This window comes from Hemicordylus capensis, chromosome 1 (genome assembly GCF_027244095.1).
Source record: "Hemicordylus capensis ecotype Gifberg chromosome 1, rHemCap1.1.pri, whole genome shotgun sequence".
In the NCBI taxonomy this organism is placed as follows: domain Eukaryota; kingdom Metazoa; phylum Chordata; class Lepidosauria; order Squamata; family Cordylidae; genus Hemicordylus; species Hemicordylus capensis.
The window spans coordinates 169,985,993-170,012,702 of NC_069657.1; the positions used below are offsets into that span (position 1 = coordinate 169,985,993).

Below are 26,710 nucleotides of genomic sequence, written 5' to 3' on the forward strand. Positions count from 1 at the left end.
AAGATCATGGCATCTTGGTTTTTTATGTATTTAGTGAATTCCCCATCAACAAATATTTCCAGGGCAATTCATGTAAAAGAAAAAAATGATAAAACCAGAAAAAAAAATGTACAATAGAACAAAAATTGGTAAAATAAAACAGCAAGATGAGATATTTCATCCAACATTAACATATCAGACCTAAACGTTTTATTTCAACAGATGTTGAAAGGCCTGGGGAAATGGAAATATATATTTTGCCTGGTATAAACCAGACTGCAACATAGGCACCAGGTCTACCTTCCTGGAAAGAGATTTCCATATGCAGAGCACCACAACCTGAGAAATCCGCTCCGCAGTAGTCACCCTCTAATCCTGGACAGATTTTTGTCATCTTAAACAAAATTGCAGTCTCCTATTAATTCTAAAATTCTCCGCTCCTACTGATTGGATATTTAGTAAATTATAGGTGCTATTCCAAGAAAAATGGAATTGCATGGGATGAGTGTTCAATAAATATAATGGGTGGTGTGTCTCTTGTTATCATGGGATCGGGATTGGATGTCTGCACTGATTCTTTCATCTCCCCTTCCTCCTTTTAGGATTCAAACTTGGCCCTCATTTCCATATTAGAGTTCTTTTGCAAAAATTATTTATATACTTACAATGTTCTTTATGTGACACTTAAGGGATCTTAGTAGTAGAATTCTGTATCTTCCATGGGTGGCAGATATTGGCCCAAACATATCTGTAACGCATCTCCCCTAATCAGTGTTCTCTCTAACAAGGATTCCCAGCTGTTGTTGACTACAGCTCCCAGAATCTCCAGCTGCAGTGGCTTTTGCTTGGGGATTCTGGGAGTTGTAGTTAACAACAGCTGAGAATCCCTGTTAGAGGGAACACTGCCCCCAACCCTTTTTTCCCTCAGGGAAGCCACACACAACGATGATTTAAAACTGGTTTCGTTATTTGAGATGGAGCCTATGTTTTGTGTTCTGTACTTCTGGGGCTTCTCTCAGACACATGTAAATAAGGCAGCATGGTTGTCCAAATGAAACCCCTGCACGAGAAATCACTTTCATATTGAACAGCAAGTTATTGGTGGAGGTTATAGCCACTGTGGTGTGTAAGTGTTTGCAAAACAAAAGCAAGTTACAAAATATGTGGTAGTAATGAATAGCATACTCTAAAAGGAGCAGAGGTTTCCATTTGGGAAGGATTGATGTAATTCTTAGAGCCTTAATATCTGCATCTTCCAAGCTTGTTACATATATCTCCTTTTTAAAACTGGGTTGCCCATGGCAGTTCATCACATTCCATGGCCTTCTGGGTTGATTCTCACTACCAGGAGATATGTAGGAAAGGTTGAATGGCAAATTAATAGTAGAGTTTTATCCTGTCGTGGACATTGGATTGTTCCTCTGCCATCCATGAATCTTATGTCATTAAAAGATGCCTTCAGGCAGGGGCTCACAAATTGCCCGTTAATTGTTTGTGGCTCCCCACCCCGCACATATGCAAAGGATTTGGGAATGATATTTTCTCTTGCTTTATGACACGAAAATATTAAAAACAAGAATTCCACCGAGTCCTTCCTTTCATTTCTGATGTGTGGAAGAAAAGTAGTTGCACAACAGAAATGTTTAAATAGAAAGAACAAGGGTTAGAGACTCCCTTTTTCTTCCTCTCTGAAATTGAGAGTATTTTTAACCCAAAATGTTTTGTTCTCTAAAGGAGCCTGCTCCCTGATTGGCTGTTATAGAGCAGAACTCTGGGGCAAAAGGAAAGGAAGCTGGGCCATTGGTGGGTCTGGGAAGAAAGAATTTGATTTCAGGAGGATATGGAGTCTAATTTAATTTGTTCATAAATAGTTAGAATAGCAATCCAACCCATCTCTTGTCACATATCTAAATAGTATTTATGTGTGATCAGTTGCTCCAGTATGTGGATGGGAAGGCACCTTCAAACACACATTCTATTACAAGCAATGCAGTCTGTGACATCTGCATAAAGATTTGCATCCAATTTATGGCCACGTTTCTTGATCCAGCAAGTAACACATGGAAGCAGACTTCATGTGCAGATCACCTTATCTGGGATGGGGGTTGAAGTATTCTGGTAAATGAATGTTCCTGCCTCTTCTCAGTCCAAGTAATGTTATCCAACTGGCATTGGATTCAGATGGTTGAGAGGGTGAAGTAATATTTATTGGTTTGTAATGTGTACTCATGGTTGCAGAACAGTTTGCAGAATGCTGAAGGACAGAAGGCAGAGAAAATAGTTGGGTTCAAAACCGCATGGTTTTATACACTAGACATTCTAACTTGTAAGAGAGCTGAAGAACAAAGAAGTTGTAGAGCAGTTCAACATGGCACATAACTGTAAAATTTGCCATGTTAATGAAAATGAAGTGCTAAGTGTTAAGTGCATCTAACTGAAGTATATGAACCAATGATATGTTTCTTCTGAAATTCAATTTGTCTTCAAGCTTAGGGTTATTATCATTGTTTCCTAACAGTATTTTGGAGGGAGGAGGAACTTACTTGTCTGAACAGAACTGTCTTGTGTATCTGTGGTGCCCTTTAGATGTTATAGCAACAGCGCGGGAACCACTCTTTCATGTATGCATCCTGCAGTGCTGCTGTAACATTTAAAGGGCAATTACACAAGCCCTTACCATACAATTGTTTGGGTTGTGCAGCAGTTGTGGGAAAGGACTTGTGTTGGTGGCTTTGCCCACATAATGGTGGGCCTTTTTTAATGGTACAGCAACATTGTACGATGAGCCCACAGAAAAATGGCATCTGCACTGTTGCTGTAACATCTAAAGGAGGCCCAGGTATGAATTGTCTTTAGAATAACACATCAAGGTATATATATTTGTATAATTGCAGGTTACCAAGTTATGCCTAACCAGCAGCAAAACTACCAGGGTTTAGTTGGCGTCCAGCAATCTCAAAACCAAAACCTAGTCAGTGGCCAACCCAACAATATTGGAAACCAGATCCAAGGTGTAATTGTCTCGTATCCTCCTGTGCCATCTTATCAAGTAAGTATAATTGATCTTTATAACACTGCAACTGCTAAAATAGAATTGTGATTTTCTGAACTTTGATATGATTACCAGTTAGAAGTATGAAGATTCTGAATCAGGAACATTACAAATGTACTCCGCTTGCTTTCTTAGTTGACTGTATAGCCACACACCAGGAACTACACAATTTTGTTTAGATTTCACTGTTCTCCATTTAAATTGAAGTTTTAAATTTTGGATAACTGGTAAAAATTTGCCCTTTCACCCTCAAGAGATTTCCTAGAACATTACTAAAAGCTATTATGCTTGCTGTTTTCAGAAAGGCCAAAGTGAGATATAAGCCTGTTCAACTATTACCATCCAGGCATTCAGTGAATGGGGGTGGGGAGAGACATGGCAGCAGCCATGGCAGCTCTGCCCCAGCTTTGTACATTAAAAGAGCTCTGCTCAGGTGCTTAAGGAGCATCTGGGACTGGAGGGTGGAGCCTGCTGCTGTCATGCCACCATCTTCATGCACTCATTGTATGCATGAATGGTAAGAGCTGCACAGGACTGTGGTACTTGATTTGCTTCTTGAGTAGATTTATTGTATAGGTGTAACTGGCATTCACCTGCCACTTTTCCACAGAAGCACTAATGTCTGTTTCCAGTTACTAAATTATTTATCTTTCAGTAAGAGAGAACTGATCACTGCTGCTCTTCCAATGAAATGCTTAATGAGCATATTGACTTGACAGAAGCATTTTGTCTGTCCTGTGTTTGAGCTGCAGCATTTCAGACTGCAGATGGGAACTCATATGACTGTATTCCCTGCACAAAATTAGATGTCCTGGAGAAGTCAGGCTAGAATTCTTCTCCCTGACATGTTTTTTTTACATGAAGGTAATTACTTTGTATGCAAAAAAATTTCAATCATATGAGCCCCCACCTGCAGTCTCAAATATTACAGCCCAGTCTTAACTGTGTCACCTCAGTGAGAACTAGAATGCTAGTTAAATCTCATTTTATTTTTTGTTTGCTACTTTTGTTTTTTTGCAGCATGAAGCTGCTCTGTGTGTGTGTGCATGCGCGCGCATGCACACAGACATCCACCATGTTAAAAAAACACGTTGTTAGAAACCTTAATGTACTTCCAATCCTTAGGTTTCAATGGCTCAAGGTTCCCAAGGAATGTCCCAGCAGACATATCAGCAACCAGTTGTTATTCCTAGTCAGTCTAATCAAGGCCTACCCACATCAGGAATGCCAGTTTACTACAGCGTCATTCCATCTGGACAACAGAATAATTTAAGGTGAGTCTAACCTGATTGTAGCCTGATTCAGACATGATCCAAAAGGCCTGTTGTAGCCTTGTGCAGCGGGGCAAAGGGGAAGGAAGTCCCGCCCCTGCCTAGTCACTCACCCTCGCACCCTGCCATTCACCGTTAGGACAAGCTCATCTGAAGAGCGAAGAGCCCTCCCCGTGAGGGCAGGCACATCCGTGATTACAAGCATGAATCAATCCACCCTCACAATCATGCATGTGCCTGCCATCAAGGGAAGGGCTCTTCCCTCTTCAGTCAAGCCCCATCATAACCATGGGCAGTGGAGCGCGCAGGTAAGCAGCAGGGGCAGCACTCCCTTGGCCCTGCTGTACACGGCTGCAATAGGGCTTTTTAGTAACGTCTGAAGGAGGTTTGTCTCTTAACACAACTTTACACATGGATGAGCTTGACTTTTATGTACCCAAAATAGAATTTGGTTTTGTGACAATATTTTATTTTATATCTAGAAGGAAAGATATTTGTCATTATAGTGAAACATATTTGTAGCTAGACGGACTGGGTGTGAATATTTTTTGCCTGAGCTCAATTTCCTTTGCCCCCTGGCTCCTTAGTTCCACATCTCCTGCCTTTTTGTTAATGCTGCTACTCCATGCATCTCTTCTCTGGTTTCTTGAAAACCATTTATTGCACTCAAAATAAATTGTACTAATTATGCAAATAAAAATGGGGGGGGTCCCCTTAAAGTGTAAAGATTTACAACTTGCTGTCCAAGTCCTCCTGGGTTCCCAATGTGACTTATGTTCCATGTCCAACACTAAAATAAAGCCACCTTAAAACAGTACTAATTTGAACTTAAAACTTCCACCATGCAAATCAAGCTACATAGGAAAAACCTACCTTGGCACCCTTCCAGTGACCTGAAAGCCTTGCTTAAATAGGAGACTCTTCAAAGAAAGTTTGTGAAGGAGTTGACCAGTGTAGACAGGAAGACAGGAAGTTCTGGTTTGGCATTAGTTAAATAGATTTAGTGACGATGAGAGCAGTAGTTGCATCATGTACTTCAGAGGAATATAAATAATTACTCCAACAGGAATTTGCCACACTTGTACATGACCCATATGTGTATCTGTGCTTTTGGATTATCTTGGGGGTATTGGCTCAAAACCAAACTTATAAGCATGAATAACAAGCAGACCTCGGACTAGACGGAGGCAAAACTATGTTGGAGTACCTTGAAGAAGCAAACATATTATGAGGCAGGCCTTTGGAAAACCAAGTTTACTTTATATAAAGCAGAGGCACATTGTAGAATGTGGTCATTGGCAACCCTGGTATAAGTGTGGTTGCACAGGGGTAAAGGCTAGCAAAGGAAGCAGTGGGTTTTCCAAGGGAATCAAGTGCAGGGTTAGCACGTGGCAAGCCCATACAGAGAATGGCCCAGCCTCAGCAGTTCCATTCCAAGGAACAAGGATTTTGCTTTGAAGTCCACGGTGGTTCTCAGGCAGTCAGGTACACAATTAAATCCTTGCAGGCTCACACAGAGAGTGACTCAGGGACTCTTAGTTCCAAGGCAGTCTTGTGCAGGTTTTCTCATGGAAAGCCCACACAAGGAACACTCAAGGATAGTGATCTCAGCAGGTCTGGACTCTGTAGTCCAAGTACTTGCCAGTCAAGTGATTTATCTAGGGGAAAGGGTTTGGGCACAGAGGCTCAGCCAGGCAGTCTTCTGGGAAGCAGAAGGCAGCATTTGTGCCACCAATCTTCCATGACAAAGACTCCAGAAACTGTAGCCCTAAGGTCCAAAAGCAAAAGACCTTACTGCTGCAAGATTTCCAAAAGGGGCGTAGCTACGATCGAACAGGGTGGGTGCGGGACACAAATGTTCCTGGGCTCCTGAAGGAGGAGTCCCTGTTGGCTGGGTGACAACCTGCTCTTCTCCTTGCACCCCTCTGAAGAAGAAGGGTGGGCAGGGACCATCTTCACTTTGCATCCCAGGGCCCACTCCATCATTGCTATGTTCAGTGGCATAACATGGGCCCAAGTGTCTTGGAGAGTGTCCCGGACCTCTGCCGTCTTGCCTTGCCCTTCCGCCTCTGCAAGGACAGCGGCAGAGGAGCTAAACAGCTTGCCAGCAGCGTGCGAAAAACGAGCAGCAAAGTGGCAGCAGGTATATGTGTGCCACTTCCTGGCTGGCTTTTTGCATGCTGGACAGCGGTGTGCTGTTTAGTTCCTTCAGACTCCCAGAGGAGCCTTTAAAAGTAAAATGCTGTGGCACCTATGATGCTGCGATGGTCTGGGCTTGGCCCCAGACCTTTTGGGGGCATTGCAGCACCCCTGGCTATGCCCTGGTCCTCAGAGGAAGCAAAACTTAGGAATACAAAGGGAAGGTTCCAGCGTGTCACCTAAAGGGAATGTGTGAATGGGGCAGCCAGTATTCAGATAGGTCCCAGAACAAAAGGGCTCTTTTGTGTTGAACCTAATTAACTACCTGGGCAGTGGGCACTTGTCTTGATTGCATGGCAGGGTGGGGCTGTTTAGGTATTCAAGAGTAAATTTTTGTTCAAGGCCCCAGTTTGCTTTGCTTTGAATTCTGGCCTCATTAGGTCTGCAAGGAATTTCAGACTAGGTGCTTTACCTTGTCTGAGGTAGTTCTCCACCAGTTCAGATTTTTCATGACCCAGATTTTTTTATGCTACCAGGTGCCTGTCTATGCATGTTCCAACTCATCCTTTTGGGTCAGAAAGGCCAAAGTTTCCAAGATTGGACAGATGCTGCCTGGCAGTAATTTTGTCCAGGATTTTCTCACTGTGTGACAAGCAATAAGCTAAGATTTATTTTTGACCTCTTATTCCTTTGAACACAGTGGATAATGGCTCTCCTCTTGTTCTTGCTTTTAAATATTTCCAGTCCTTAATCTTGCTGGAGTAAGCTGGTTAAAAGTATTACCTGGTTATAAGCAGAAATAAATATTTCAAATTCTTATAGTGCATGTGGATTGCCTTTAAGCACTTATACTTTAACACTAGTAAACTTGTCATTTTCTGTTTTTTATCCTCAGTCTGCTTGGCTTTGAGCATATATATCTCACTGCTGGACTACCTGTTGTATCACAGATAAGATGTGAATAGTAGGACATAGGGATGTGCACAAAACTGGTTTTGACAGTTTGGTTCGAATCCAAATCAGATTCAAACCATCTCAACTTGGTTTGGGTTCAGGTTGAACTGGACCCGGTTTGGTTCGACCACCGAACCGGTTCAGAGCTCTACTGGTAAAGGGGAATCTGGTGAGGATTCTCCTTTACCAGTAAAGGGGAAGAGGGGCTTCCCTAAGGATAGAGTGGGTGGGAGGGGAGTCATTTAGTACTTAAAAGCCCCATTGGTGGCAGTGGCTCCCACCCCTGCTGGCCTCCCCCAGAGTAGCCAAGGTCACCGGCATCCAGGTTTGGGCCTCTGCACATGCATGGAGACCATTTTTTGTGACCTCCACACATGCGCAGAGGCTGCTAAAATGGCCTCCATGGGTGTTCAGAGACCTGAACCAGGCCGGAGAAGGCCTGAACTGGGCTGCCACCAGCCCTGGCTACTCTGGGGGAGTCTGGCAGGGTGGAGGAAGCTGCCCCTGTGGCTGCCACTGCCAGTGAGGCTTGTAAGTGCTAAATGATTCCCCCCCACCCTTTCTACCCTTAGAAAAGCCCCCCCCCCCGCCCCTCTACTGATAAAGGGGAGTCCAAACTGGAATAGAGCTCCTAACCAGATTGGTTTGAACCGGGTTCAAACTCAGCCTGGCTAAGGCTGGTCCGATTCACCCCCAAACGTGTTGAACCAAGCTGGTTCAACATCAAGCCTGGCTCAGACCAAGCCAGCTTGCATACCCCTAGTACAAAAGTCTGGAACGTTCCTTTAAAGTAAAAGAATTAGCTATTTGTGGGCTAGAATGATAAAGGAGAAGTGGCTATGTAGTGGAAATCACAGAGCTAAGCCATTTGAGGGTAGGAAGGAAGCTGTGAAAGATACAGGAACCATGTATGATTTCTAGGACGCACTGCCTTAGAAGTTTGCTTTTGGTGGGGTGAGGTGGGGGAGGTTTTTGGAATGTGCACTAGGCATCTGTGTCTATGCTGTGTAACTCACATGTGCACTGAGATCTCTAGGAACTGAGATCAGCTCTATTTAGGGTACAAACAGATGTACCTCACTGGGTGGTATCCAGCCCTCTAGTGCAAGATGCATAATCATCAGAAGCTCCTTCTGCTTACGGAAGAAGTTGTACCTACACAGGGGTCCTTCCGTGAGCATCTCTACTTTCACTCTTGGAAGGAGCTTCTGCGTATGGGAATGGCAGTTGCTGCACCAAAGGTTTGAAAGCCATCCCCACTATATGGTCTCTTTTCCTTCAATGAAGAGAGCCAAGACCACCACCACCATCCCTGCCCTCTTAACACATTTGACAGACATACTTGCCAGCAATTTGAAGGCTAATCCCAGTTGTCCTCCATCAAGTGGACTGTCCACCTTTTTAAAAGTGCTGGATCAAAAGGGAAATAAAATTTAAGAGTAGCAAAATCATCCAGATATGTAACATCACAAATTGGTGCGTGCGCGCACACACACACTCCCCAGTCAGCACAGCCAGTGAACATTGCTTACAGACGAATTCTGCTACAAAAATGGCAGAAAACATTTTCCAAGCTCAAGCCTGGCTTGGGAATTGTACTTCTGTATACTGTATAATGTGGTTAGTGAATTCCTGCAGCAGCTTAAATGCGCAAAAATTGTAGACTTGTATGCGACCCTAGTTTCCTGAAAAGAATAATTTGGCAGGCATCCCAGAGCAAACAGGCAAATGCAAGAAGTCATTCAGCTGGTTTTGTGTTCCCCTCTAAGTTTGTAGGTGGCCTCTCCTAGCTTGTGTGATTTTGATGTGTTCCAGTGAATTGAAATCGTGGGGAGCGGTGGGGGGGGGAGTCACCCACCCCTTTCAAGTTTGTTGGCTTCAAATAACCTTTGATCTGGGCCCAAGCCCACAGTGGTGCTGTCACAACTTGCTTTGAGTTTGCATTTGACTTGCATGACAGCATGCCATTATCCCAGCAGTCTTTAATGTATGCTGGCTTGCTCCTGGTTCCTTATTTGTAAATGTTAACTGTTTAATAACAACAAAATGTGGAGGATCAACTTGTGTCTGAGTATAGCTACAGAAGTGTTGATGGATTTATTAATTTTGCAATCCATTTTGATCATGATGATGGGGTAAATTAGACTGAAGCCATTTTAAGAAATTGTATTTTGGGTGAGGGGAGTCTTGTAATGTGACTATGTTCACAAACTGCCCTCTTCGAAGCTTGTCATTTGTAAGGCTAATTAATTGTGATGCTATACAAAGCATAGCAAATCTATGTTGTGTTTAAATCTGATATTGATGCAATATGTGTACAGCTCAAATTCTACTCTCATTTGCACCACTACAAAGGAAATGGTGATGTATACAATTTGAATTGACAGCAAGCTGTGGTTGCTACACCTGATTTATTTGAAGAAACATTTAAGAACTCCAGAGAAGAATGACAGTTCCAGCAATATTCAGAATGCAGCTGTTGTTTGCAGTTCTATAATTTATAAAATCACCTTGATGGTTGTTTTAATACACCATATGTTGGTTTCCTTTTGTGCTGTAAGAGACAAAAAGATACCTAAGCAGCATCTCTAAAGCCCTATTCAGACATGTTGTACATACATACAGCTGTCCGTAGACCTGCACGTGTTTTTGTGTGAATGACTGTACTCTTAAATCATTTTAAAAGTCAACCTGAATACAGGCCTGCCCGCAGCAAGCTAGAGATTGCTGATTCAAATCCCCACTGGTGTGTTTCCTAGACTATGAGAAACACCTATATCGGGCAGTATCAATATAGGAAGATGCTGAAAGTCATACTGTGCTGGAGATGGCAATGGTAAACCCCTCCTGTATTCTACCAAAGGCAACCACAGAACTCTGTGGTCGCCAGGAGTCAACACTGACTTGACGGTGCACTTTACCTTTAAGTGCAGGGTACAGATATAAAGTGTATTACTATATGTGTGTTGAACATAATGTGTAACAATCTGTTCAATACTGTATAGATTTTACATACATTAAACAGAATATGCAAAGAAGTCTGAGGTTTATTCTGTAGTTGCCTCAAATCTAAAGTTTCTCTTTTTTACTGCATATCACATAGAGCCCTACCTTAAGACATTAATAAGCGCTTTTCTACTTATCATCCCACTGGTTTCTGCCTCAGAGTGAATTAATCTAATTTTGAGGGAGAAAGAAAACATTGTAATAATTCCATAAGGATAAAGGAGAGTGCCAGATCATTATTAAGCAGTATCTGTAGGCAGGACTGCATGTATTATATGATTTACTATCCAAGTGTGAATGTAGCACTGAGGGCTGAATTAAGCATCCATATATAGTACTTGGCTTCCCTCACCAGCCCCACCCCTGCTTAACACCAGATTCTAGCCACTGTTGGTAGAAACACATTTGAAAATACGTAGGTGGTACCTAGAAGAATATATTAACTTGGAGGGAATTCTAAGCAGGATTTCTGGGGGCAGGGCTGTAGTACCCTACATAAGTATTTCCACCAGTTATTCTGTAGCAAATGGAGACTTGCAATTTGAGGTCACCTTGTAGAATTTTTAAAGCAGCGAATATGCACATTCTTGCCTGTAGGTTATGTTTTGTATTGGTTCTTTTTTATATTTAGCGCTCCTTTTGATCTTTGTGTGTCTTTGAATGCTGCTTTTATTTTCTTAAAAGTCAGCAATTTGTGATAATGTGTTGCATTAATAGCAATCTTCAAAGCCAGGTCACCTTTCCAAAAGTCACTTCATGAATAATTTACAGGAAGATCAGAAGAGAGAATAGTATTTGAGCCGCTAATTTTTTCCCTAACGGCAGATGTTTTACCATTGTGCAAATTAATTAACTTAAATTTAAGTAGCATTCATTTTTATAAAAACAAAGGTATATAAATCCTTGTCTAATTATACTGTACAATGGCAAATGTGTCTAAGCAGACAGAAACCAAAGCAGTACTATCAATCGATAGCAAGAGTGCATAGCTGCTTCATTGTAAGGAGGTAAATGGATGAAGTTACAAGCCATCCCTGTGTCGCCTCCAGCTGTATTCACTAGGATGGGAGGATTGGGGAGAAACAATACTACTCATTCTAATTTCTGGACCAAATAGTTCTATTGTCTCCTATAAGTATGTTGTAGTCCTAGATCATTTGCAGCAAGTGGCTTTCATGAAACTAGAAAATTTATATTATTACATTATTTCTAGGAGTGTGTGTGGTTTGTTTTGTTTTGTTCATCTCCTACAGCTCATCAGTGGCATATCTGCAGCCTCCAGGATCAGAGCAGATGCAGTTTCCTAGAACAACATCACCCTGCAACTCCCAACAACTGCAAGGACAACAGTGTGCAGGTGTGAACAGAGAATCTTGCAACACTGAGCCAAGCTTGCTTTCGGCTTGCTTTCGCCATCTCATGTGATCTCTCCTCCCTCTCTCTCTCTAATAAATATATATGTAGACTTTTTGTATGGTGCCATTATCCAGGTTTACTAGTTTCAGTGCAACCTTTATCCCTAATTAATTCACACCCTAGACTAGTGTATTGGCCTTTGTTACAGCACAGTTACTTGCACTGCTGCAGTGGAGCCATTGCCTTATACAGATGAAAGGCTAGATGAGCTGGTTTTGCCATTTGCGGCCAGAAGTGACACCGAAAGAGCCAGCGTGGTGTAGTCATTAGAGTGCTGGACTAGGAATGGGGAGACCCGAGTTCAGATCCCCATTCAGCCATGAGACTTACTGGGTGACTCTGGGCCAGTCACTTCTCTCTCAGCCTAACCTACTTCACAGGGTTGTTGTGAGGAGAAACTCAAGTATGTAGTACACTGCTCTGGTCTCCTTGGAAGAAGAACAGGATATAAAAAATGATTAAAATAAACAAAAAACTTCCAGCCTCTCAGGAACCACAAATAGGCAAATTTTAGCCTATTTTCATACCGCAGTTAAAGAAATGTCTCTAAGACACTTCCACAGATATGCAAAACTGCAGTTAAAACCACAGATAATGAGGGCCTCCTGTACATGGTCAAGTTGCATGCTACAGAAAAAAGTGCATAGTAACCCTCTAACTTCCATGTTTACTGAATTCTCATAGAATCCACGTTATACCTCCTTTATGTTGCACTGATCAGCCAAGTGACAGATGTTATGCAGAAATACTCTTCTGCATTTATTTATTATTTATTTGTTTGTTTGTTTATTTGATTTTTATACCGCCCTTCCGAAATGGCTCAGGGCGGTTTACAATTAAAACAGAAAACATTAAAAACAATTAAAACAGAGATACAAATATAAATACCAATTTAAAACAACTTAAAAAACAAACTATCAAAACAATTAAAACCCTGAAAACCAGGTTAACTTTAAAACAATTAAAAACCCTGAAAGGCCAGGCCAAACAGATGAGTTTTAAGGGCTCTCTTGGTCAGCAAAGAATCAAGATTACGAATTTCTGCTGGGAGTGGATTCCACAGTCCAGGAGCAGCTACAGAGAAGGCCCGCCTCTGAGTCGTCACCAAATGAACCGGTGACAACTGGAGAGGGACCTCCGCAGATAACCTTAACGTGCAGTGGGGATCATGTAAAAGAAGGCGCTCTCTAAGATATCTTGGACCCAAGCCGTTCAGGGCTTTAAAGGTAATAACCAGCACTTTGTATTTTGCCTGGAAACATATCAGCAGCCAGTGTAGCTGTTTCAAAACAGGCATCATATGGTCTCTCCGGGTTGCCCCAGAGACCAATCTGGCTGCCGCATTCTGAACTAACTGAAGTTTCCGGACTACGTACAAAGGCAGCCCCACGTAGAGCGCGTTGCAATAGTCAAGCCAGAAGGTTACCAACTGATGCACCACTGTTTTGAGGTCATCCTCTTCGAGGAATGGGCGCAGCTGTCGAATCAGCCGGAGCTGATAGAAAGCACTCCTGGCCATGGTCTCCACCTGAGATACCAGGGTGAGGCCTGGGTCCAGGAGTACTCCCAAGCTGTGCACCTGCTCCTTCTGGGGGAGTGTAACCCCATCCAGCACAGGAAGATCTAACTCACCCCTCAGATTCTGAGCCTCCACAATGAGCACCTCCATCTTGCTTGGATTCAGCTTCAATTTGTTATCCCTCATCCAGCCCATTACTGCCTGTAGGCAGGCATTTAGAGAATGAGTGCCATTTCCTGGGGATGAAAAGGAGAAGTAGATTTGGGTGTCATCAGCATACTGATAACACCCAGCACCAAACCTCCTGATGACCTCACCCAGCGGTTTCATGTAGATGTTAAAAAGCATTGGTGACAGAATGGAGCCCTGAGGGACTCCATATAACAGCTCCCGTTTTGAGGAGCAACTGTCACCAAGCTCCACCATCTGGAATCTACCCGAGAGATAGGAACGGAACCACTGCAAAGCAGTGCCCCCTATCTCCAACTCCCCCAGGCGATCCAGAAGGATACCATGGTCGATGGTATCGAACGCCGCCGAGAGATCCAGAAGAACCAGCAGAGTCACACTCCCTCTGTCGATTCCCCGGTAAAGGTCATCCATCAGGCCGACCAAGGCTGACTCAACTCCATAGCCCGTTCTAAAGCCAGTTTGAAATGGGTCTAGATAATCAGTTTCCTCCAAGACTGCCTGGAGCTGGTCAGCCACCACCCTCTCAATCACCTTGCCCAACCAAGGGAGATTGGAGATTGGCCTGTAACTGTCCATCGCTAAGGGGTCCAGGGAAGGCTTCTTTAAGAGTGGTCTAATCATTGCCTCCTTCAGGCAGGGGGGCACCCTACCCTCCCTCAGTGATGCATTTACGATATTAATTAGGCCACCTCCAACAACCTCCCTGCTAGATAGAAGCAGCCAAGTCGGGCAAGGATCCAGAGAACAGGTGGTAGGCCACACCGCCCCAAGAAGCTTGTCCACATCCTCAGGAGTCACAGATTGAAACTGATCCAATCTAATACTGCAAGAAGGATTGCTGGACACCTCCTCCATAGACCTTGCAGAAATAGTGGAGTCCAAGTCAGCCCGAATATTTACTCACCTAAGGAAATTGTGTTTCTTTTAGGTAGCTACCTCTTAGCTTTTAGGAATAGGGTAAGCCATAAACTTCAACACCATTCTTTCCTAATCTTGTTTTGTAGCAGTAGCACCACCAGGGGGAGGAATGGTTATGATGCAGCTCAGTATACCCAACAATCCTCAGCCTCGACCCCATTCACCTCCCCAGTGGAAACAAAATAAATATTATTGTGACCATCAAAGAGGACAGAAGTCAACAGATTTTGGCACTTTGGACAGTTCTACACAGGTATGCCATCTCCTCTGTAATTAAAACTTGCGTGTTTTTAAAAGACGAACATCCATTTTTGAAACAAGTCATTGAGTTGGATCTAAAGGTTCCCGTTCTCCAACATAAGGATTCTGCCACTGATGGAATCTGCCATCAGAGGAAGGGCACCTTTGGGTCCAATCCGTACCTAGTCCTTGGTAGCTATTTGTTTCTCTCTGGTTTGAGATTGTGAAAACAGCTTGGGGGGATGCGCTTGAAGTGTTTTGGCACCTCTATTTCCAGATGCCAAAATGCTTCGAATCGTTTCGGCTGGGGGCAAGCGGACACTTTAAAAGGAGGAAGGCAGGTCTTACTGGTCCCTCCGTTGCAGCTCCACTGCCCCCTACCACCCCAAGAGCAGCGCTGTTTGTATGAAGCAGCCAGGCTCTGTTTGCCAGCTGCATTTTCTTAGGAACAGGAAGTTCCCTGTACCCAGCAGGAAATGGTGTCTAAGCATGTGCGAATGTCATCTTGAGTGCTCAGTGTTGCACTCAAGTGTCAGGTAAGACCTGCCTTTCTCCTTTTAAAGTACCCGCACTCCACTGCCCCGGATGTGCACGAAACGCTCCATGCACATCCCAAAGCAGCTTAGTGTTACACAGATTACTAGGAGGAAATGGCATGTTGATTTCATATTCCATGATTCCAATTCCTTTGTCCACCATAAAATTGGCTGCGAAACCAGGGGCACTTCTTAGGCCCTATGGAAGAGAATCAGGAGGGAAGACTGCGGCTGGAATGTCCAGACTGGTATAGGGACGCAATCCTATCTTGCACATGGGCTACAAGGAACTCCATGTCCTATTTGTGCAGGAAGAAAATGTTGTGTATCCTTTCTTTGCCTGGATTTAGTATTCTGCCAGTCATGGAAGGAAGGACAACTCTGTCAAGACTTTGATTTATGCATCATAATAACATGAAAGAGATTTAGAGAATCATCTCTTTTGTAAGCATTTTTAAGCATGGAAACTGATCTCACTCCTACACAGATTCACAGTTTACTTGCAGTCTATGAAACTGATTTAAATAAAGCTCCCTGCATATACAGGTGAAACTCAGAAAAGTAGAATATCGTGCAAAAGTCCATTAATTCCAGTAATGCAAATTAAAAGGTGAAAACTGATATATGAGACAGATGCATTACATGCAAAGCGAGATAAGTCAAGCCTTAATTTGTTATAATTGTGATGATCATGGCGTACAGCTCATGAAAACCCCAAACCCACAATCCCAGAAAATTAGAATATTACATGGAACCAAGAAGACAAGGATTGTAGAATAGAACAATATCGGACCTCCGAAAAGTATACAGTGTACTGTGCTTGATTGGCCAGCAAACTCGCCTGACATGACCCCATAGATAATCTATGGGGCATTGCCAAGAGAAGGATGAGAGACATGAGACCAAACAATGCAGAAGAGCTGAAGGCCGCTAATGAAGCATCCTGGTCTTCCATAACACCTCATCAGTTCCACAGGCTGATAGCATCCATGCCACGCCACATTGAGGCAGTAATTGCTGCAAAAGGGGCCCAAACCAAGTACTGAATACATATGCATGCTTATACTTTTCAGAGGTCCGATATCGTTCTATTCTACAATCCTTGTCTTCTTGGTTCCATGTAATATTCTAATTTTCTGGGATTGTGGATTTGGGGTTTTCATGAGCTGTACGCCATGATCATCACAATTATAACAAATTAAGGCTTGACTTATCTCGCTTTGCATGTAATGCATCTGTCTCATATATCAGTTTCACCTTTTAATTTGCATTACTGAAATTAATGGACTTTTGCACGATATTCTAATTGTCCTAGATTCACCTGTACTGAAAAGGAACTATTTCCCACCCTCTGGCACCCTAATATATTTTTCCTCTTCTCTCTCTCTCTTTCTCTCTCGCTCTCTCTCTCTCTCTCAAATAAAGTTACAACACAGTCCACAAATAGGTAGCCCTGCAACTTCTCCAGCCCAATCGCCAGCACCAGCTCAGCTGTCAAATATGAAGAATATCCGTCCCACATTAGCACCTCTTCCTCTTGTGTCCCCATTCTCTAGACCTTTTGTCCCTGGACAAGGTGAGAATTAGCATATAAATAAGTAGCTGCTTACATTGAGGTGTGTGGGTTGGGTTGGAGGAGTAAACTAATGTTTTGTATTTTAAGGGAAACAAATTGGTTTTGCCCCTTGATGTTTTTCATTTGATTTCTCTTGAAGCTTCTTCAATTTGATTTCTCTTGAAATAGACTCCATCCTAATTATCGTCTGACTCTTCAAATCTTGGAGGTGGTGGTGATATAAATAATAGTCAATAGTGTTGCACAGACACCCCTAATTACAGTGCTACAATATATATTTTAGGAGCAGAACATACTGTAAATTACCTTCTGCTTCAAAGAAAGTACTTCCTCCTCAGGGTCCTCAAAATGCACCTCTGTTAATGTTTTGCAATATTTGTGAGTGTTAGTGCATTCTTTATTTACACAGACGTTCCGTATATATGTGTGTAGACATCTGAAATGTAAATGTCTATCTTCAGGTGATACCAGATATCCCTTGCTTGGCCAGCCATTGCAGTACAATCCTCCATCTTTGCTACATGGTCACGTAGCAGGCCCACAGGTAATGCAAACAAACAAAAAAGGCTCCACAATACGAAAAATAACGTGCACATAATCTATAATGTTGTGCGTGAGAAATGACCTGCTTTCCTATTAGAACTGTTTTCTATGTTGGTAAGGCCAGGGGTGAGGTGCAAGAGATTTGGCTTTGACCCTATGAAGCCCTAATGCATATGGATTTGTGGTGACCTAATGTGCTGCATAAGCAAGGCATGTCCTTTAAAATAAGCATTGTTCAGCTCTCTCCTTAAAGCATTAACCTTAGTGTGTGTGTAAAACATTTAATGGTGCAAATACAACATTTTGGGGCCTTGAGACAACATAGTGCTACTTACAAACACAGATGTATGTTTGACTCAGGTTGGCCCAAGCTTGGTGTGAGATTTGTGAAAAGCAAGAACCAGAGCTTTACTTGCCCACAACTACTATGTGTGCCTTTTTTCTCCTCATAACGAAGGAGCATCAACAGTGTGCCATTGGGATCCCAAGAGGGTTTATTTATCACATTACACTGCAGTGAATGAATTCCTTTGGGATATATGTAGTGTGCTACCAGTTCTCCTCTTGAGTAAATGTGTCATTCTTTGATCATTCTTTCTCTCCTATGTATATCTGACCCCGCCTCACCACAACCATCCCATAGTGTCAACCTGGAAGCAGACACGGAAACAGAGGAAGAAAACCAGCCAAGAAGGCTGCTTCAGCAGATCTCGGTGCAGGAGAACCAGGTGTGTGATTCATTGTATGGCAACCAGAGCACTGCAAAAGTATATTGTGCATATCTCCATTTCACCTCAACTCTGAGTGTCTGTTTTCTGGAGATGGGTGCAGAATGTGGTGCGACAATAGGCAGCAGGAGGTATGCATATTTGTGCAAACAACCCAACATATGCCCCCAAACAATTTGTTTTTGTGCTCCAGATATGGCAGCTGCTATTCCACCCCGCCTGCAGAAAACACACTAGCTTATTCTGCATTTATCACAATTCTCTTTTGCTGATCTTTAGCTGATATGATGTGGGTAGGGATGTGCACAGAACTGGGAGGGGGTGGCTCAAAACAGGGGGTAAGATTTGAAGGGCGGGGGAGGGTGTATTTACCTCTCCCCTAGCTTCTTCCCCACTGGCACTGGAGTTAGGTAAAATCCCTTGGGGCAGCATAGAAACATAGGAAACTGCCATATACCGAGTCAGACTATTGGTCTATCTAGCTCAGTATTGTCTTCACAGACTGGCAGAGGCTTCTCCAAGGTTGCAAGCAGGAATCTCTCTCAGCCCTATCTTGGAGAAGCCAGGGAGGGAACTCGGAACCTTCTGCTCTTCCCAGAGCGGCTCCATCCCCTGAGGGGAATATCTTGCAGTGCTCACACATCAAGTCTCCCATTCATATGCAATCAGCGTGGCCCCTGCTTAGCTATGGGGACAAGTCATGCTTGCTGCCACAAGATCAGCTCTCCTCTTCCTCCCTGTACCTCCCTGCCGCCCCTTCTGCTTCTTCTGCCAGAAGTGGCTGGAAGTACCGGGCATGTGTGCGCACACATCGCATGCGCACTCGCACACGTCAGGCATGTGGCCAGCATGCACACGCGTGGCTGGTACTTCCGGCTGAAGAAGCAGAAGGGAGGTACACTGCCACCCCAAGGGATTTTACCTAACTCCAGTGCCAGCGGGCGGAGAGGTAAATGCACCCTCCCCCACCCTTAAAGCGAGGACCCCTCCCCACCTTCGAACCTTGAACCCACCCAGTGTTCGAACCTGTTTGGAGGCCCATAAAAGGGCCTCCGTAGAGGTTTGTGCACATCCTTAGACATACATGGGTGGGTGTCCTGAAGCTTGGTCTGCATGGTTGCCATGAGAAAAAAGGTCAAATAACTGCTTCCAGTTTTGGTTTGTCTTGGAATGTCAGATCCTTGTAGATTAATTTAATTTAAAATATTTCTGTACCGCCCAAAACTTGTGTCTATGGGTGGTTTACAATGAAAACCATGTAAAACATTTAAAAAAATTTAAAACCCAGTATTAAAAATTTAAAACTATAAATCTAATTTTAAATTTTTTTAAAAATAGACACAATTTAATTTAAAATATTACAAAATAGCAAATTTAGAAGCTGGTACTCAAGTAAAATTTTTTAAAAGTATGCACAGGGATTGATTGAATCCTGCTTTATGGTGACAGTCCAGGGGAGAGAGTTGAACAGTGGGATAAACTTGCATACTTCCCTGCCATATACTTAATTTGTCCTAAACATTGGGCCAGTATCTGCCTGAGACATTGTTGAAACCTCAGTGCAACATTACACAGTTCCCATCTTTTATTCTCATTCCACTCTCCAAACATCAGTTTTATAAGATGGGAACAAACTAAAAACCATGTTGATAGCTTATCTGGTCATTACTGTCTGACTAATTTGGTCATTAGTAGCCTCAGGCAATGCAGAAAGCTGAGTGTTAGTTGATCTTCTTTGAAGCTGGCAACACTAATCATAATGCATGGCTAAATGTTACACCTCTTCATTATGTTCTTTACATGACTGTTGATGCCTCTCTCCTTCCCTTGGATTGTGCTGGAAGATAGTAAGGGTTGGTACTAATGGTAGAGTGCCAAGCAAGCATTAAAACAAGCAAGCATTAAATGTGATGGGTGGTCTCTCTCTAAATAAAAGATTTGGGATACCATAAGCCTCATGTTATATGCACTTTTTAATCCTACTGCCCCCCCCCCTTCAGTTGTAGGGAAAGTCTTAGAAATTACTGAACTACCAGAAGGAATAACTCGTGCAGAAGCTGAAAAGTTATTTGTGGAACTTCTTAAAGTTGGTGCCAAGATTCGGTGGCTACGGGATCCCCAATTCCTACAGGTGCAACAGCAACACCACCATCACTATTGTGGTAGTGGAGATAGTAATGTGAACGCTGAACCTTCCAAACTTAGTGACTTGGCATCTACGTACACGGTTCTTGCAACATTTCCAACTATGTCAGCAGCCCAAAATGCATTGAAGAAACAAAGTAACACACTGAACAAGTTTCGGCTGAGAACAAGCAAGAAGCACTACGACTTTCACATTCTGGAAAGGGCTAGTTCTCAGTAACAGCTACGCCATTGAACATTCAGCCTTTATTACTTCCATGTCCTTATCTCCTCTATTTGATTGGCTTGATGTTTATGGGGTTTTTTGTTGTCTTCATAAAGACTCCTTGGATGTCATATGACAGTAAAGCCTTTGAAGAATAAACCCAGTGATCCAGGCAGAAGATACAAAAGAATACGTGCAGATAAATCGTCAACAACTTTAAAAAAAAATAAACCCTGCTGTGACATGAAATGGACAGGCAGCTTTCTCTGAAGAATGCTGTTAAGATGCCCCTTTTGTAGTAGTTTCGTTTTATATTTCCGAATTCTTGTATCAGATCCAAAGCTCTGTTGTACAGCAAACTTTTGTTCATAAGGAACATCCATATTCTTACCTGTATTTTGTAATCCCTTTGCACACAGCCAGCACAGTTATATCAAGTTAAAGACAGGGATCTGGGGTGAGGAGGGAAAGAGAAGAACTCTTATGGAACTACACTGTGTTTCTAGCCCAGTATGCAAAGGCAAGAAAGGTAGCGTATTTCTCTTCCCTTCTGTTCCTTTTCCAACAGTAACTACTGAAGACCTCCTCCAGTCCTTCCCTTTCAAGATTCACTTTGGAGCTGTGAACATTAACTGCCAATAAATTCTAATCTTGAGTAGCTTGTTTCTGTTCCAGTAGGATTGGTATTAAAGAGGAAAAATGAACACTGCAGAGTTTTAACTGAAGCTCATTTTTGTTTTCAGTAAAGAAATTAAATGACTCCCCAAATGGCAAAAAGTTTGCACTTTAATTCTGTTCCCATCAGTATGGATTCCCCCCGCCCTTTTTTTTTAAATGTAAAAGTAATCGCATTTGATAAGTGCTGGAAACTTCTTAAGTGGTTTAAATATGTTTTTTCATCATTTGTAGAGGATCACTGGACATCAAATGATTCATTGCACATATAAAGGAGAAACTTTTTTCAATTTCTGTATAACTTGCAAGGCTGTACAATGTGTGCTGATGCAAGCCTTTCTTCAGTTTGAAAAAAAAATAAATGTTTACAAGTAAAAGTGTTCTGGTGTGCTTCTTAAAAGAAGTTAGTTTGAAAACTAAATGGAAAGTAGATGATGATGATGATGATGATACAGATTCCCACACCAGGAAAATAAAAATGCATAATTGTTAAGATCATAACATAACATTTTATGGAAGGGATATTGAAAGTCTGGTAGTCCAACCCCCATCTCAGTGCAAGAAACTGCTACCGTGTGCCTAATGGATGGCAATTCAGTCTGTTTGAAAATCTCTAAAGGAGAGCCCACCATGGCCCTCTACCAAAAGAGTATTGCAAAAAATATTCTGTTAGGATATATTATAAAGTTAGAGTATTGCTCTTTTTCATGAGTAAGGCTTTAGAGAAGGTTACTTGAATTTGTTTTCTTAATAAATTAAAAAAGCTATCACTCTTGATATCAACAGCTTTTCCTAATGTTTGTTGTGTTTTATTCTTTGTTGTGGTCCACAGATCTTATCCATTAATTCTTCTGCCTCGTGAAACCTTTTTTGGGTGGCTGAAGCATTTTTATAGCATAGAATAAAATGCGAGAATATCGGATGAGATTTGACATGGTAATCTTGACAGGAACCTACACAAGTCACTCTGAGCTCATCAAAGGAAGAGCAGTATATATGTAAATAATACAAAATAGCCCAATTAACAAAATACCACTTCAATCACTTAGTAACATGAGTCTATGCATCTTGGCCTGTATGAAATAAATTGTTAGGGGAACTGTTCAAGTTGTACATCTAGGTATTGTACTGCCAACATCTGAACATGTTAGGCAGGTGAGTGCTTAGGATGAGATGTTCTTGTCTCAAATCTCAAAATTAACAGTAAAAGCTTTACAGAATGGGGAAAGAAATTCCTAGGATATGGTGCTTTAGTACGTTTTTCAAGCTACAATAAGGTATTTTAGCGGATCATGATAATAGATGACTGATGTGTGTTCATGTTTGAACCACTTTGATACCTACTGGTATTAACATCTGTTAAATACATTTGTAATTCCCCACATTCAAGTTATCTGGAAGTATTCCATTGTGATTGGGCTTTCAAACAGGTGCTCCACTGAGATGTTTTGGATTCTGGTTATAATTAGAGATGGTGGACTAGAAGTTACCTTATGCAATGTCCACTACAAAGCATTTTTGTTGCCATGAAGACGAGTCTTTGCATAATACTTATTAGCATAAATATTAAAGTGCTAAAAGAGAAATTTTATTTTATGTATTTAATTTTTTTAAAAGCTAGCTGATCCGGCACAGAGCATCTTTGCCCCTAGTTTGCCGCCGCCTCCCCCCCACCGCCACTTTTTAACCTGCCCACCCCATCCTTCACCTGCAGCTGCCACCGTTGCCTTATTCTCTGCCCACCATCTCCTTTTGTGCCGGCTGCCCACCTGCACTGGCCAGCCAACTACCAGTCATGGCCGTATATCTTCTGGTCGTGGCCGGCCTGGCCGCCGCTTCCCCTCCCTGGCCGGCCTGGCCACCACCGTTCGCCACAGTTTTCTTCCCTCCCACCGTGACTATCCGGCAGCTCTCCAAATTCTCGCGAGAGCTGCCACGCATGGGATTAGCCATGGGTACGTCTTAGAGAATTAGATAGATATTTCTATACCACCCCAAACTTGTGTCTCTGGGCGGTTTATAATTAAAATCATTTAAAACAGCAAATCAATTAACAATTAAAATTTAAAAACATTTAAAACCCAGTATTAACAATTTTAAAACTATAAATCTAATTAAAAACCTAGGTGAATAAATGTGTCTTCAGTGCCTTTTTAAAAGTTGCCAGAGATGGGGAGGTTTTTTATTTCAACGGGGACCACATTCCAAGGTCCAGGGGCAGCAATGAAGAAGGCCCGTTCCTGAGTAGCCCCCAGACGAGTTGGTGGAAACCACAGACTAATCTCTCCAGATGATAACGGGGTGGGACTCATGGCGAAGAAGACATTCTCTTAAGTACCCAGAATAGAATAACCTAGAGTTCAATAAGTTTATTCTGTGTGCAAAGGATTGCAGTGTTGAGGTTATGAGGCTACTGCATTTAGCTGTAGCATTGAATTTTTAAAAGTTGGTTAACTGATTAAACACTTACAAAAATGTGCTTTTGCGAAAACAAAAGAAATATCTGTGCTGCTGCAGTCTCCTTTTTAAAACAGAAAACAAATGGCAGTTGCTGTAAGCAGTTTTTGAAGTACTTACAGTATTTAAAATTTTAAACATATTTAACATTTAACATTTTAAACATATGCTGGCAGACTAATCCAGAGCACTTTTTAAACTATCGGCCAAACAGTACAGCCCTAATTTTAATTATTTATTCAATAAACTTATGTCTCATCCTTCAACCCAAGTGTATAAAGAGTGGCTCACAAACTTGACAATCAAAACAAAGACTATAAAATTTCTTATCACAAACAAAACTGCTGTAGTGGGGAAAACTTCACCTACTGGAGTTCTGCCTATCATGCAGCCTGTAAAGGGAGTGGAGGGAAGGGGAGAGGAGAAGGTAGATAACATCCTTTTGGCAGCATATCTATCTATAGATATCTCTAAGGCATACCCTTCACTAATCCTATGTGTGGCAGCTCTCAAGAGAGTTCGTGAGCAAGCTGCCTGCAGGGGGAGAGGAAAGCGATGATGGCAGACAGGCTTGCAGGCACGGTGGGAAACAAAATGGCAGTGGGGGAAGAAAATGGCAGCAGGCTGGCGGGGGAAGAAAGCAGTGGCTGGGCAGATGAGGGAAGAAAATGATGGCAGGTGGGCGGCGACTAGAGGCGCAGATGCTCTGCACCCGGCCCAGCTAGTACTATATATACTAAGTAATCCAAAAGCCTTAAGTATAAGATGAGTTAAGCTGCTTTACATTTTCACCTGTGCTCCAAAAAGAATGGAAATTGCAAGTTAAGGTGCTCGTCTTAATCTCACGCTACATAATCTGTAAAAATTTTGTACAGTCTGGTATATGATGATGGCTTTAGAAATGAGTCTCCATGCACCCACACTTTGCCTTGATCAGAGATGCATGAGGCAGAAATTCATCAGGAGCATCTCTAAGAAGTGATACTGGAAATGCCACCTGTTAAATGTCTGCCTGGATGCATCCCTCCCCAATCCAATGTCCAACTGAAAGACCAAAGCAAAGTGTGGGTGCATGGAGCCTCACTTCTAAAGCCATCATCATATATCGGACAGTACAAAGTATTTACAGCTTATGGCACAGAAGTTAAGATGGGCATCTTAACTTGCAATTACCATTCTTTTTAGAGCACGAGTGAAAATGTATCTTAAATTGAAGGTTTTTGGATTATTGAATTTCCATGTGTTTTAAAAGGGGAAATCTGATTAGATACTACGGGGAAGAGCTTACCCAAACTACAAGGCAGAACTTTGTGATGTTGAACACCCAAGACTTGGTAAAACCTTCAACTAAGCTAAAGTCACTCTTCTTCCCTCCTCCTTCTCCCCCGCTGGGCAAAAATAAAATAAAATTAGTGCATTCAATAGTGACAGTGTGATTCCACCTCATTATTCAGCAGTGAATAAGGACACAAGAAGAAGCAGGTAATTTATTTTCACTTTAAATCTGTACTTCATTTTTTTTTCTTAAACACCACACATACAAACACACCTTAAGCCAATCTGACCGAAATAGTAGACTTTAACTCTCTGAATTGCACCTTTTCACCATATATAGTGACTCATACTCTGCTTTATAAAGCCCCCTAGCGAACAAAAGGCCCCCAATTGATGAAACACGACTCTCTTAAGGGATATAAATCTATAGGAGCCCTTATATCTTCTTTTTACACCTTCCTTCACTCAAGACACACAGGCCTTGAGTAGCAGCCCTCCCTTCACCTTTCCAGGGCCTGTTCTCTGGCTACAGAAGAGCTCTGAGGAGCTGATATGAGCTCTTCTGACCTTGGTGATTCTTCCTCTTTTAATAAAGCTGTGGCATGTTTTCATGATACTTATTAGTGTCAAACTCTTTTCCTTCTGTCTAGAAAGTAGTACATTTTAAAGGTTGTACACAAGTGTACACAAGTAGTCTCTGAGCATAGACAGAGATTTCTTCCCTTTAAGCCTCAGGCTTCCACTTAGTGGTTAATGGCTGATAGGATAATGGCTTACTCAAAGTAGGCTCATTGAAATTCACAGGTTCTAGTAAAAACTAATCTGCCTATTTTCCTTTTACTATCCTACAATTGGACTAAATTTGGTCCAAATCGGTTAAGCAGTTCACAACTTAGCCCACTTGCACCTCAAATGTTCATGCACCTGCCATCTTGAATTGGGGTGAATGACATCACAAACTATGCATTTGAGGTGTCCCTACAACTGTACCAAATATGGTCCAAATCCATTCCCACTTGTACCTCAAACTTTCACGTGCCTGCCATCTTGAATCAGGGTGGATGACATCATTACAAACTATGCCCTTGAGCTATCTCTGTGTCCCTTCACCTGTAGCAAATTTGGTTCAAATTGGTTAGGCAGTCCACAAGTTAGTCCAGTTGTACCTCAATTGTTCATGCATCCACCATCATGAATTAGGGTGGATGACATCACAAACTTTGCCGTTAAGGTTTCCCTGAGTGTTACTCACTACAATTGTACCAAATTTTGTTCAAATTGGTTAGAAGACCACAAATTAGCCCACTTATGCCTTGGACCTTTATGCATCCACCATCTTTAATCGGTGTGGATGACTTCACAAATTATGCCATTAAGGTGTCCCTACAGCTGTAGCAAATTTGGTTCAAATTGGTTAGGCAGTTCACAAGTTAGCCCAATTGCATCTCAAAAGTTTAAGTGTCTGCCATCTTGAATTGGGGTGGATGACATAACAAACTATGCTGTTGAGGTGTCCCTATGTGTCACTCATTACAACTGTACCAAATTTGGTTCAAATCAGTTAGAGAGCAAACAAGTCACTAGACAGCCCACTTGCACCTCAAAAGTTCATGTGTCTGCCATCTTGAATAGCGATTGATGTCATCACAAACTATGCCATTGAAGTGTCCCTATGTGTCCCTACAGCTGTACCCGATTTGGTTCATATTAGTCCAGGCATTGGACAAATGCATGGAATGACGGGTGACCTCATAAGTCTACTGGAAAGTAGGCTAAAAAGGACATTAGGCATGCCTTAGCATGTTCTTTTAATTTCAGTAGGATAACTTTGAGTAATGTTCCTCATTATGTCAGTCACTATCTCTTTCTTGCTGTATTATCTAC

At 42.3% G+C, this 26,710-nt stretch overlaps 1 protein-coding gene across 8 annotated transcripts in view; it reads left to right on the plus strand.

Annotated features, from left to right (window-relative positions):
- R3HDM1 (R3H domain containing 1) overlaps positions 1–21,471 on the plus strand; it is a 128,426-nt gene extending 106,955 nt beyond the window's left edge. For 7 of the 8 annotated variants that reach the window (XM_053274129.1, XM_053274163.1, XM_053274142.1 and 4 more), the window contains 8 exons: positions 2,874–3,028; positions 4,157–4,305; positions 11,655–11,758; positions 14,533–14,699; positions 16,648–16,798; positions 17,260–17,342; positions 17,985–18,069; positions 20,070–21,471. In XM_053274129.1, the coding sequence (XP_053130104.1) occupies positions 2,874–3,028; positions 4,157–4,305; positions 11,655–11,758; positions 14,533–14,699; positions 16,648–16,798; positions 17,260–17,342; positions 17,985–18,069; positions 20,070–20,434 (1,259 nt within the window). In that variant the 3' untranslated portion in view covers positions 20,435–21,471. The remainder of the gene's footprint in view (positions 1–2,873; positions 3,029–4,156; positions 4,306–11,654; positions 11,759–14,532; positions 14,700–16,647; positions 16,799–17,259; positions 17,343–17,984; positions 18,070–20,069) is intronic. The other variant, XM_053274181.1, reaches the window with a different exon arrangement.
- The last annotated feature ends 5,239 nt before the right edge of the window (positions 21,472–26,710 follow it).